At 45.0% G+C, this 13,928-nt stretch overlaps 1 protein-coding gene across 3 annotated transcripts; it reads left to right on the top strand.

Annotated features, from left to right (window-relative positions):
• Window positions 1-939: 939 nt before the first annotated feature.
• Window positions 940-13,158, top strand: LOC126495431 (zinc finger protein 354A). 3 transcript variants are annotated; one of them, XM_050133032.1, is made up of 5 exons: window positions 940-1,075; window positions 1,760-1,829; window positions 2,477-2,603; window positions 3,042-3,137; window positions 10,740-13,158. In XM_050133032.1, the coding sequence occupies exons 2-5, from the start codon at window positions 1,797-1,799 to the stop codon at window positions 12,218-12,220; spliced, it is 1,737 nt and encodes a 578-aa protein (XP_049988989.1). In that variant the 5' UTR covers window positions 940-1,075; window positions 1,760-1,796; the 3' UTR covers window positions 12,221-13,158. The 3 variants fall into 3 exon arrangements, with proteins under 3 accessions (XP_049988989.1, XP_049988987.1, XP_049988988.1); XM_050133030.1 differs by having other exon boundaries at window positions 3,039-3,137; XM_050133031.1 differs by lacking the exon at window positions 940-1,075 and adding an exon at window positions 1,157-1,427 and having other exon boundaries at window positions 3,039-3,137.
• Window positions 13,159-13,928: the final 770 nt, after the last annotated feature.

Raw genomic sequence — 13,928 nt, 5'->3', positions numbered from 1 at the left:
TTAAGAATAAGGAATTCTTGCCATCGGGAACTGAGGGGTCTGCTTTGCCCATCAGAGCCCCATCATGGCTACTTGTGGCCTGATTCTAATAACTCTTGTAACAAGTCCTTTTCTGTCCTGCCAGCCAGCTCCCAAATAATGACATGGAGATTCACTGTTAATTATGAAAGCTTGGCTTTTAGCTCAGGTTTGTTTTCAACTAGCTTTTATAAGTTAATTAACCCATTTTTTTTTATTAATCTACATTCTACCACGTGACTTTGACCTCTATCCCATTCTGTGTCTGACTCTTTCCACATCTGACTGGCATCTCTCAGGAGCCTAGATTCATCTCGAGTTTCCTCTCTCTGCCAGGAAGTCCCACCTATCTCTCCTCTTTATCAATCAAACCAATCAGAAGTCTCCTTAGGCAGAGCATGTCTTTACAGTGTAAACAAATACTTTACCACAAACTCACCCCTCCCCTTTTTGTTTATTTGAGGGAAAAGAAGAATTTTAAAGACTTATTATTTGTATGAACATGAAATGCATGCACTGCCCGGAAAGGCCAGAAGGGGGCGGTGGAACCCAGGCGCTGGAGTTACCGTACGTTGTGAACAACCTCATACAGGTAGTGGGAACTGGGCCCAGGTCCTCAGCAAGAGCAGCAGGGACTCTTAAACCGCTGAACAGCTTTCCAGCCCAACTATTTCTTATAATAAAGCTCTTCTAGAGAGTATTTCGTGCCATCCTTCTTTACATGAACCAGCAACATCTTTCATTATTTATCTAACAAGCAGGTGTTTGGCTCCTGGTGTTCACTACTTCTTCCACTGCATCTGTGCACCAGAGTTGAGCCAAACCCAGGACAAACCCAGGAACTTCAAATCCCAGAATCCCTGGGTCTCGAAGCGGACTACATTTCCCAGAGGCCTCCCGTCTTCGGAGCCGGAGCCCTGACCTCCCGTGAGCCTTCACGGGCCCTGGGGCGTCTCAGGCGCCCTTCGAGGTGGGGGGCCAAGGTACCTAGTCGGAGTCCGCGCGCGCGGCGGCTCTGAGCCTCCGTGAGGCGTGGCGGAGCCTCAGGGCGGGGAAGGTGAGCGAAGGCCAGTTCTGTTTGTACGCCAGACGGGCTGGGCAGGGTTCGGCTTGGCACGGCCTCCCGCTCTCCAGCGTCTAGGGCGCGTCCCCCTCCTCGGGCACCGGCCTCGGGCACGCGGAGAAACGCGCGCTCCCGGATGTCTCTATCCTGGACTGTAGTGACCTGCACCCCACGGCCTGGGCGGGGCTAACTCAGGCTATGTTTCCCTTGCTACCCTCCTGTCCTGGGCCATTAGTCCCCTTTCTGGAGTTTTTTCTGGGCAGCAGGCAATCGACCCCTTGACAGCAGCAGAACAGCTGTGTGGGCAACGCGTGGGGAGAAGGAACACGTCCTGGACCCGTGTCAGGTCTGAGCGGGTGCGACCGGATGCGTCCCCACTGTGGCTGCACTCCGGCCTCAATTTTCTGATCTAAAGGGGCCAGGCAGTGCCAGCTGAGCTGTGGCGAACAGTGTAGGATGATGCCTGGCACGTGGGGGTCAGTGAGTCCCCTCTGATGGAGTCTAGTGTCGCCTGAGTCTTGCTTCTGGAAGTCCCGGACCAGAAGAGTAGTGACCTGTCAATTCTCTGAAGCCCACCCCCAGCTCCTGCTTCTTTTCTCTGAGGGCAGGAGAGCCAGTCTCAGCCGATGGGAGCAAAGCAGCAGGTGCTACTTACCCTTCTTCTTTTTCTTCCCTCAGATTCGTCTTCATCTTCACCTACAGAGAGAGAGAGAACATGGCTCCTGAGCAAAGGGAAGCGGGGTCTCAGGTAAGCACACTGCCATTTGACTTCTTAGTGGAAGCAGGGGTTTGGTTTGGCTTTTCTTTTTTTCCTTCCTGACGCAAGTTCTCCACATAATTCAGCCTTCACTAGGATTTGGAGCCCTTGTCCTACTTAGAGGAGTTGATCCTCCCTCTGTGACTGGTGGATTCTGTAGCAAGCGCGCCCCATGTTCACAATTCTAGTCTTCTGTATTTCTTGATAGACACACTATGGTTGCCTGATCCCAGGATGGTGCATGCCTCAAAATCCCACAAGCAGCATATCAGGTGCCCTGGGACAGAATAAACATACATACTCGAGAAAATTCCTTTCTGCCTCCCACACTCATCCGTGTGAATTCTTTCCCTTACCAATCTTCATTATTCTCTTTTCCTGCCAGTCCGTATGTTGCTCCCTCAGGCTTCTCCAGCCCATGGTGGTTTGGTTGTCATGTGTATGCATGCATGATATGGTATGCATGTGTGCGTATTCTCATGTGTTTGAACGGGCATATATGTGTGTGAGAATGTATACATGGGTACATGCATGTAAAAGCCCAAGGCTACATCGGGTGACTTCCTTCATGGTCAGATCTTTTGAATCAGGGTATCTAACTTGAACTCGGAGCTCGTCAAGTTGGCTCTCCCTCACAGGTGTCAGTGACATTCGAGGATGTGGCCGTGCTCTTTACTCGGGATGAGTGGAAGAAGCTGGACCACTCTCAGAGAAGCCTGTACCGGGAGGTGATGCTGGAGAACTACAGCAACCTGGCCTCCCTGGGTAAGGGCGTTCCCTGTGGGCGTAGATTCAGAATGAGATCTAGCACCGCCTTCCCTGAATGAAAGCTGTGGCCACTGTGAAACCATAGCAGAGTTTTGCCTTAGGGTTGTACAAGGATACATAAGTATTAGCACAGCAGGCAGCAGAGGGGATGGCAGCGAGAACATCTCTTCCCTTGGTTCCTCACGGTCCAGGCATCTTCCCCAGCACAATCCTTCTGTGCTTGTGTGGTTCATCTCTAAGCAGAGAGCTTTGTTCTGTCTCCGGAACCTCTCTTTCCCATCTGTAGCCTTTCCGACAAGTCTGCATACTTTTTCTGCAAAGGGCCGTACGGGGTGAACATTTTAGGCTCACTTGATTTCTACAACATAAGAGATTTTCTCAGTCTTCTATGGTTGCCTGGCTTTTAGTTAATGAGTTAACTTTGTCTACAAGCAGGATTCCCGTTTACCAAACCAAAGGTGATCTCTCTGCTGCAGCAAGGAGAGGATCCCTGGAAGGTGGAGAAAGAAGGACCTGGAGGCTCCTCTCTGGGTGAGTGTGTGCAGACCCCAGTGTGGTGAAGGAGAGGGTGCAGCGTGGAGTGTGGGCTGGGAAGTGTCTTCAGGTTCTCCATCCGCAAGAAGTGATGGGGGCTGGGATGGAGCTGAGCTCAGTGGTAAGAACACCTGCCTGGCACAAATAAAGCTCTGGGTTTAATTCTTAGCACAAAAACCCCAACCCAGAACAAAACAAATGAAAAACAACCCAATAAATTATCAATGAATTAAACAAGAGTGAGGGAGGGCAAACGGGAGCTGAAATCTGCCCCGGCTCACTTTTATTCTTCCCTGGGATCTCTTCTCCTGTTGGTTCTTTCTGAGGAGGGTTGTGTTTTCAGAGATCATTTAAGAAATGTCTATATTTAAGGGATGGTAAAGAACTCACTCAGGCTGAAGCTCAAAGCCTGTAAAGGAGAAGGAAATGAGATGGGAAGGCTACGCAAGGGTCCCAAAACAAGTGCCTCGGTGCAGTTCTGGGAGCTGCATTCTGCATGTGGACAACTGGAAGTACTTAACTGTAAACAGCAATCGTATAATCTTTGCTAGTGTTGGGAACGCTGGTTCTAATCAGAAACAATTCAGAGGTCTTTGGTAACACAGCTAAAAACAATCAGACAAACAAAAATGTATGTCCTTGTTCTGGTATCCATCAAGACCTGTGATAGAGACGGTCCAGAGAGTGTCAAGGAGTGAGGCGACCTTCAGAGCACTGTCAAGGTGTGTTACCACTAGGTTGATAGAAAATTGTGTTCTTAAAAGAATGTGTGTGTGCTTGAGTGGGGGCTCTGCACACATGAGCAGGGTTAGGAGGCAGTGTGTTCTTTTGGAATGAACCTGCATATAATATAATCTTCACTAGCAGTTAATGTTTTACGTTTTTGCAAAGAGCTGCCATGTTCAGGAAGTCCTGTGACACGTACTGCGGAGGATGGACTGAAAGTGAGGCACAACCAGGGAGCCCAGGGGAGCTCCTGCAAGAATGAAGGTAGAAAGCTAGCGGGGCCTAGATGAAGGTCTCTGCTTCAGGAGTCTGGAGACCCAGTCTGATGAGTTTGGGGTGGCGGTGGTTTTCATTTAGATGTAGTGAAGTACTTAGATATAGATCTCTAGTAGAGAATTCTGTAAGGTTAGAACTCACAAGCAAGGTCAGAGCCCTTGAAGCCTTGAGCTGCTCAGATGGGAGTAGGATCCTGGGAAACTGTTTCCACAAGGTGGTTAAGAGAAACCTTGCCAGCCTGCCCTGAAGTGACCCTGAAAAGGGGGGGGGGGCAGGGGACGTGATTGCAGTGGTGATAGAGGCTTGGGCAAACTCCCTCACTGGTGAGCCAAGACTCACACCACGGGCTTTAAATGCTGAGCAAGCTCTGTGCTAGGTGTCGCCAAGTGGCAGTAGTGGGAGAAAGCAGGACCCTGCTCTCATGAAGCTGGGTGCCGTGAGGAGAATAAAGGACCAAGCACCCGTGGGCAGCCCTGCGGAAAAGTCCAGTGAGGACTAGAGCATGGCACAGAGCACCCTGAGAGTGCAGGGCCAGTGCTGTGTGTAGGGTGTGTGGGGCTGAGAGCAAGGACGGAAGAGGAATTGGGGCAGTTCTTAGCCCTTGGGTCAGTCAGTAGGCCTGGGTCTAGAAAAGACGACATGGCTGGCAGACCACCCTGTCCTCTCACAGCCTTGTATTATACAAGAGCATCTCTTCCTAGTCCAAAGTGACCACTTCTGGGATGGCAGCCACAGTTGTCTTTTACATCCTCACTTGTGCAGAAACTGCCAGAGGCCACCTCAAAGGAAGTAGATGGGATGCCTGAGGGGAGGGGGATTAGCCTGAGCAGAAGTAGGCCTGCGGTTCAGAGCTGCCTTGGGAGAGGCTGAGATGCCTGATGGAGTGGTCACCTGCCGTCTTCAGCTCTGGGCAGAGCTGAGTGGATGACTGAGGAGTGGACGCTGGAGCTGCTTTCTGCTCTGTTCTGAGGAGGCTTTGACTGTAGCCCAGGCTGCCATTGAACTCTAGATTTCTCCTACTTCAATCCCCTGAGCACTGGGATTGTAAGGATGCTGCTCTGTTCCTCTTGAGGATTGGTCATCCTTTTTTCTCTCAAAAGTGGACTTCAGGTAGGAGGCTTAGGGATGCTTCTGTGTCCATGATGTGCCTGGCAAACCACCACGTACCTGGCTCCCTCTCAGCAGCAGCTCACATCCCACAAGGGCAGTTGAGGACCAGCAAATCCGTATCTGAGGTCATGGTGTCAGACAGAACCCACTTCTGAACTTCCAAGTTATTTTTCCCTTCAAAACTAATCACAGATAAGAAAACAACAAAACAGGACTCAGTTCTTCAGAGCACTGGCTGCCCTTGCAGAGAATCTGAGTTCAGTTCCCAGAACCCACATGGTAATTCATAACCATTCATAATTGTAGTTCCAGGGCTTCTGATGCCCTCCTCTGACCTCGTTGTGCCCCAGCAACACATGCGGTACATGTGCAGGCCAAACATCCTTACCTATAAAAATGAATAATGAATTTTTTTAAAAAGCAGCAACAACAAAATGTACAAGTAAAACGGCTTTTGTTGCCCCTGGATTTGTAAGTTTTAAACTGAGAGGTGAGAGGCCATGGCTCAGGGTTTCTGTGTCTTATTTGGGTCTCTTGCTTAAGAATTGACCCAAAGCCTAAGCAATAAGGTGGTGCTTTTCCTGCATAGCTATACTAAGAACCATGGGTGCATTGCACAGGTTTGGGTCACATCCAAATACACGAACAGTCTGGAATTTTGACGTTTTTAAATTCCAGAAATGTTCTAATTATCATATCCCAGTGAGAGATCACTTCCACTGCCTTGTCATTTCCTTTGTTGTCTATAATGTCAGCTGCCACCAAGAGTGTGCTGAACTCTGAGCGGTAGTCAGCTGGCTGCTGTCCTATCACTGAAGTCTCTGGGGTTGTGTCTGTTCAGAGGAACAGTAGCTTTTCCTGATTTTACACAAGGTTGCAGCAGTCCTAAATCTCAAACTAGTGACTTTCACCCCGCTGAGCACAATCCAGAGTCTTCAACAAAATCTTCACTCTTATCTCCTTTTGTTCTGCCTCAAGGCTTTTGTACCTGACCTTTTCTGTCTGTGCCTTTTTTTTTTTTTCTCGATGGTCAAGTGCTCTTGTGGCAACTTCCTTGCCTTTCCCAGGGTTCTGCCCTGTTGTCCCTTTGTGGAACAGATGAGGCTCCACTCATCTAAGTCGGGGCTCCGTCCTCCATGTTCTTCATCTCAGCGTGCTTGTTTTCCTTCTACACACTCACTACATGTGCTTATGATCTGCCTCTTCCTCAACATCCATGTGGAGGCAGCTTGTTTCATCATGTCCATTTCTAGTGCTGGCCAGAGTAGGCTTCTAGTTACATAGAAAACACAGGAACAAGTCACGCTGTGTGAATAAAATGAAACACCCCTCCCTAAATATTGAAAGACAAATGAAGCAAGTGACTAATTATGTTTGATATTCGTGACTTAGAACATAGAGAATTTCCACAATTGTCTTTACATCAGAGCAGTGTGGTTTATTTGTGGTTTATATGTGAAGTACAAGACTACCTGCAAACAATAGTGTTGGGGGAGGTCATGAGTAATTTGGACACATTTATGGATGCAGTGATTTATGGCTGAGAAATGCTTTGGCCTTCACTTAGTGGAAGAGACATAAGGGTTCATAATGATGCTGGGGACACCGCATTAAATAAAACTCAGTAACTTAAAGCAATTAGAATTCATTGTCTCAATTCTGGAGGTTGAAAGGCCATGTTTGGCATGGCCCTGCTTCCTCTGAGACAGGGTAGAGACCTGTGTTTTCTCAGTTTGTAGTGATGGCCACAGTTCTGAGTAGATTGTAAAGAACAATCTAAGACTGAATTGAGAGCTAAGACCTTGGCACTTGGGAATTGAAATGGGTACAATAGACTTGATGTAGGCCCTTGTAGCTATGATTACTTCCATTATAAGCAAAATTCCCAGTCTCCTGTTCTTATTCTCCTTGGAGTCAGGCTTCACACATGCTTTCCATTTCTTCTTGTTTTTTCATCTTTCCTTATTTCCTTAGTCCTCCAGTTCTTTCTTGTGTACTGTGCTCATAAAAGAATGGTTCTTAAATCCCGTGCTACCTCCATCGACTGTAGTCAGAAGTTTCAGTCCTTGGGGATATGTGTGTGTTCCTGCTCATTTTGTATATCTGTACATGGGTGTCAGAAGGGAGCCTCAGATATTTCCTTCAGTCGCTCCCCATCTTCTTTTGAGACAATTTCTCACTGAACTTGAAACTTGCCAGTGTGGCTAGAGCAGCTGACGAGCAAGTCCAGGGATCCTCCTGTATCAGTAACTCCAGCACTGGAATTACAAATTCACTGTACTCAGCTTTTTTTTTTTTTTAATTGATTCTGGGGGATTGACTAAGGTCTTCATGCTTGTATAACAAACCTTTTCCAGCTGTCTAAGTTAAGGTTACTGTTGCTGTGATGGAACACAGTGGCCAAAGCAATGCGGGGTGGAAAGGGTTTATTTGGTTTATATGGCATCACAGTTCATATCAGAGGAAGTCAGGGCAGGAACTCAAGCAGGGTAGGAACCTGGAGGTGGGAGCTGATGCAGAGGCCACAGAGGAGTGCTACTCACTGGTTTGCTCCTCATGGCTAGCTCAGCCTGCTTTCTTATAGAACCCAGGGTGACCAGCAAGGATGGACCCTCCCCCATTAATCACTGATTAAGAAAATACCCTATAGGCTTTCCTACAGCCCATTCTTATGTAAGCATTTTCTTATTTTCTTTATTGAGATTCCATCTTCCCTGATGACTTTAGCTTATGTCAAGTTGCAATAACTATCAAGCACAGCAACCAAACCCCAAGCCCAGTCTTCAGGGTATTCTCCACAACTGATTTCTTACTCCTCTCTGGCTTCCAGAACACCATCCTCTCCCAGTTTTGTTCTTATATGTTCAAAGAATCTGGTGTTTCTTTCAGTTCTTTGACTTTCAATAGAATCTGTATGCCGACGACTCCTACATGCCTAGCTTCAGCTCTGACCTTTCCCCAGATCGCTAAATAATAGACAGCTATTTCAGTGCCTCCTTGTGTTTTCTTCTGAAGCCCCATAGCTGTCACAGACATGCCTGAAAAAGACTCCCTAGGACTTGGCATCCATCTTGGTAATTGGTGCCATAATTCATTTTCAGTCTGGAAACCTAGACATCTTAATTGTCCTCTTTCCTCCTTAGTATTATGTTAGTCCTTCATCTCAGTCCCAGCTACTTCATCCCTACAGATGTAGACAAAAGTTCCTTTCACCTAGGCAGTTTGGATGCTCACCTTACTAGACCTGGATGGAGGTGGGTGGTCCTTGGACTTCCCACAGGGCAGGGAACCCTGATTGCTCTTTGGGCTGACAAGGGAGGGGGACTTGGTTGGGGGAGGGAAAGGGGAGGCGGTGGTGGGGAAGAGACAGAAATCTTTAATAAATAAATAAATAAATAAGTTCCTTTCACTATGGGGACGAACCTGGACCTCATCTATGAATCACTAGCATTCTAGCAGATCTTTAGGAACCTATAGCACAGGAAGATATGGCCTTAGGCAGGATTACTTGTTTGCAGTGTGGTGACTGAGTTGTCAGAGGGCAAGACTCAAAGATAGGAAACTAGTTGGAAGACCATAGTAGAGGCAGTAATGCATAGGAAACAAAATGCCATCCCCCTGGTGCCTGTCTTAGTCCCTGCTCTATTGCTGTGAAGAGACACCATACCACGGCAGCTCTCATAAAGGAAAACATTTAGTTAGGGCTACTTTACAGTTTCAGAGGCTTAGGCTATTATTGTCACGGCAGGGAGCATGGCAGCACACAGTTAGTCTTGGTAGTAGAACAGTAGCTGAGAATTCTATGTCCTGATCCATAGACATGAGGAAGAGAGACAAATGCATGCATACATGGAGACAAACTGAGCCTAGCATGGGCTTTTGAAACCTCAAAGCCCACTCCTAGTGACACACTTCCTCCAAAAGACCACACCTCCTAATCCTCTCAAACAGTTCCACTCCCTGGTGACTAAACATTCAAATGTATGAGCCTATGGGGGCATTCTTACTCACACCACCCTGCTTTATCAGCGGGGAAGATACACTACAGTGCTGTAGTGCTGTGCTCAGAACTCTAGTAAACAAGGCTCAGAACTACAGCCTTTCTTCACAAGAAGGCCCGAGGCAGTGTGTTAGACTTTCCATTGCTCTGACAACTACTAGAGAGAAACCATTTTCATTTAAAAGGGGAATGAATTATTTTGTCTCACGACTTTAGAGATTTTAATCCATGACTACTTGGCTACCTTGCTTCTGAGCCTGTGGTGAGGCAGAGCATCATGTGGGTGATGCATGAACATGGCAGTCCAGTAGTTGGGGGAGAGTAGGGACAAGATATACAAAATAATCCCCTAGTGACCCATTCCTCCAACAAGGCCCCACTTCCTGACTTCCACCACCTTTCTGTAATCCCGCTGGGTTAGGAATCCACTGATGATCCAGTTACTACCCTAAGCCAGTCAACTAGTAGTGAGGCTTTTAATACATGAGTCTTTAGTTGACACTTCAGACTCAAACCATAACACTTCTCTTGCTTGATGCATGGATGAGGCTCCCTTTTCAACTTAACAGTTCTTGACCTTGTGGCTTCTCTATAGAATTAATTTAATGTCCTTTGTGTAAACTGATTCAGAAATCTCAATCATCTGTGTTCTGTTTGGGAAGACAGGTGCTATGAGGGCTTATGACTAATATATATGAAATTCATGTTTAATCAAGACTGTTTGACATTCTTCAAATTGTGTAGGTATAACTAAAAAAGACTTACTAAACAAGCCAAATGTGGTGGCACATGCCTATAATCTTAGCACAAGGAAGGCAGAGGCAAAAGGATTGCTACACATTTGAAGCTAGCCTAATTTACCAACGTGGGCTGTATAGTAAGACTCCATCTCAAAACAAAACAGACACACACATGCCGTCAAGAAGGTTGTGAGAGACAGAACATGCTGATCTCGTTGTTTTGTGTAGAGAGATACAGAAGTGGTCATGTAATGTCAGCACTCAAGAGACTAAAGCAAGGAGCCATGAGTTCAAGGACACCAGGGCTATAGATTGAGGTTATGTCTCGGGGATCTGGCTGGAGGGATAAACTGTGGATATTCTGAGTCAAGAAAGGATTCTCACAATAAACTTTTGAACAGAATCTGAAAGATATTGTTGGCAGGAAACAAAAGAAGGCACATTTAGCAGAGAACAATGTAGGTGACTATTATTTGCTCTCAGATTCTGACAGTGCATTTTCCAGTTCTTTGTCCCATTTAATCACCCTCTTGAAGTGTGTCTGCTTTATTCTTTTTCTTCACTCTACTACTGTTCCCATCAGTCATGTTTCTCTACTAACTCTTCTATTCCACCCTCAATATTATTAACCGCATGCCAAGACTACTTAAATAACATTAGTACCTATTCAATCTACATATCTTGTCTCAGTAGTCAAATTTTATATCACACACAAAAAAAATCTTTGGTTTCTTTTTCCCTTTCTAGAATTGAAGCACAGTCATAGAACCACCAAGTCAACTCAAACACAAGACTCTTCATTTCAGGAACTGATTCTGAAAACATCTAAAAGAAATGAAACTTTGAACTTGAAGTCAGAAAATCCTTTCATATATGAAGGGAAATTAGAGGAAAAGCAGGATAAGAATGCTTTGACTATAGAAAGAAGCCGAAAAAACAATGAATTTAGTCCAAAGTCACATGGAGAAAAAAAGTCACCAGAATGTGAAAAACAAGACACTTTCAAGCAGATAGCATCATGTATATCTAATCACCCAACAACCACATCAGATAAACGCTATAAATGTAGTATGTGTGAGAAAACTTTCATCAACACCTCATCTCTTCGTAAACATGAGAAAAACCACAGTGGAGAGAAATTATTTAAATGTAAAGAATGCTCAAAAGCCTTTAGCCAAAGTTCAGCCCTTATCCAACATCAAATAACTCATACTGGAGAGAAGCCTTATGTATGTAAAGAATGTGGCAAAGCCTTCACTCTCAGTACATCCCTTTATAAACACCTAAGAACCCACACTGTAGAGAAATCCTACAGGTGTAAGGAATGTGGTAAATCCTTTGGTCGAAGGTCAGGTCTTTTTATACACCAGAAAGTCCATGCTGGAGATAACCCTTTTAAATATAATCCAGGTAGGAAGTCATCTGGCGCATCCCTTCCTGGCCAGAGAATCCATTCCAGAAAGAAGACCTACTTGTGTAACGAGTGTGGCAACACCTTTAAGTCTAGCTCCTCCCTTCGCTATCACCAGAGAATCCACACCGGAGAGAAACCTTTCAAATGTAGCGAATGTGGCAGAGCCTTCAGTCAGAGCGCTTCACTTATTCAACATGAAAGAATTCACACTGGAGAAAGGCCCTACAGGTGTAATGAATGCGGAAAAGGCTTCACTTCTATCTCAAGACTCAACAGACACCGAATAATTCACACTGGGGAGAAGTTTTATAATTGTAATGAATGTGGCAAAGCCTTAAGTTCCCATTCTACTCTTATTATTCATGAGAGAATTCACACTGGAGAGAAACCATGTAAATGTAAAGTCTGTGGGAAAGCCTTCAGACAGAGTTCAGCTCTCATCCAGCATCAGAGAATGCACACTGGAGAGAGACCTTATAAATGTAATGAGTGTGGGAAGACATTCAGGTGCAATTCTTCCCTCAGTAACCATCAGCGAATTCATACCGGGGAGAAGCCGTACCGATGCCAGGAATGTGGGATGTCATTTGGTCAAAGTTCAGCTCTTATTCAGCACCGAAGGATTCATACTGGTGAGAAACCCTTTAAGTGTAACACATGTGGGAAAACCTTTAGGCAGAGCTCTTCGCGTATTGCACATCAGCGAATCCATACAGGAGAGAAACCCTATGAATGTAATACATGTGGGAAACTTTTCAACCATAGGTCATCCCTTACCAATCATTATAAAATTCATATGGATGAGGACTCTTAAAGTAAATTTGCATGTGTAAAAAGCCTTAAACCAAAGCTCTTCAGAGAATACGTGCTTGAGAGATATAATAAAAATAATGAATATGGGAGAAAATCTACAATCAACTAAATGCCGTGGTTAAATTTTGTGTAACAGGAGGAAAGTATTCAGACCTGTTCAACACTTTAAAAAAAATTGTTTGAGAGCCATGCATAGTGGTTCATACATGTGGTCGTAGCTACTGAGGACCCTGAAGCATGAGGATTGCTTGAGTCTATGAGTTTGAAGCAGCCTGAGGAAACCTAGGAAGATCCCATCTCAAAAAAAAAAAAAAAATGAGTCATCTGTGATGCAGACCCTGACTTCAGGCGTTTGTAAAATGGTGCTTTTCTCTCTGCGGCAGTGTGTGCTGGATGTGATTGTAATCACAGGCATCTAGTGAGCAGAAGGGTGTGCTGCACTTTTTTTTATTTTTTATTTTTTTGGTTTTTCGAGACAGGGTTTCTCTGTGGTTTTGGAGCCTGTCCTGGAACTAGCTCTGTAGACCAGGCTGGTCTCGAACTCACATAGATCTGCCTGCCTCTGCCTCCCGAGTGCTGGGATTAAAGGCGTGCGCCACCATCGCCCGGCTTGTGCTGCACTTCTTATTAGCAAAACACTAAACCCTATACTGGTGATATTTTTATAACATTTTAATAATATCCAAGTGATCAAAGAAATTACACATTTTTAAAAAGGGGCCAAAATAAAAGATTAAAATGGACTATAATCTACCTCTTAGTCTCTGGAGTTTATCATTTTCTATATCTGATTTCAAATGTGTGTGAATTTTATTAAAAGTGAAAAATTACAAAGCTGGTCTCTTGGTATTACTGTGATTGGAGCTATTCTACCTAGTTATTTTCCTAGAATGTTTTTGTTGCTGCTGCTTTGATTGCTTTAAAGTCATTTGTAACTAAGATCTGTTGTCCTGTGTGCTGTTATCTAGGTGTACTAAATATGAAAATGGGCAGTTAGAGGGAGCTGAAGAAATGGCTCAGTGGTTAAAAGAATGTTTTTCAGTTTCAAAGGACAGAGGTTCGGTTCCCAGTACTTATGTCAAGTGGCTCACAAGTACTGTCTGTCTCTGGCTCCAGGGAGCTCTGATATCTCCAGTCTTCACATGTGCATATTCACACATAAACACGTAATTTTAAAATCTTTTCAAGATAAAGTGGCAAAGAAAATTCAAAGTTTATGTTTTTTTGTCGTACAAAACCATATCAAAGGACATTTGGCAAATGTAATACCTGTAAGAAATACTGAAGACTGCTGTTATTTAGAGATGATGGCCTTTCAATTCTGGAATCAAGAAATGGGACTTTTCAAAAGATTACTAAACCATGTGAATTAGCCCCTCTTTAATGGGATTAGTGTTCTGATGAAATACTGAACACTTGCTGTTTTTCTGCTATCTTTCAGACACCACAAGATGATGCCTCTGAAAGATATGATCATTTTCACCAGGCAGCAAAGTATCAGCCCTTAAAAGTTGCATTAATATGATGGTTCACCTTTATTCATTTCACTGGATTTAGAACCACCTAGAGGACACACCTCTGGTCATGACTGAGGGTATTTCCAGAGGTTTAGCTGTGGGGCAAAGAATCACCCTAAATGTGAGTGGGATCGTCCCATGGACTATAGTTTGGACTGGAAAAGGAATAGCAAACTGATTACAAGAATATTT

Source organism: Alexandromys fortis, unplaced genomic scaffold (assembly GCF_014885135.2).
Source record: "Alexandromys fortis isolate MF-2015 unplaced genomic scaffold, M_Fortis_MF-2015_v1.1 scaffold_499, whole genome shotgun sequence".
Taxonomy (NCBI): domain Eukaryota; kingdom Metazoa; phylum Chordata; class Mammalia; order Rodentia; family Cricetidae; genus Alexandromys; species Alexandromys fortis.
This window is presented reverse-complemented; position numbering and strand designations above follow the sequence as displayed.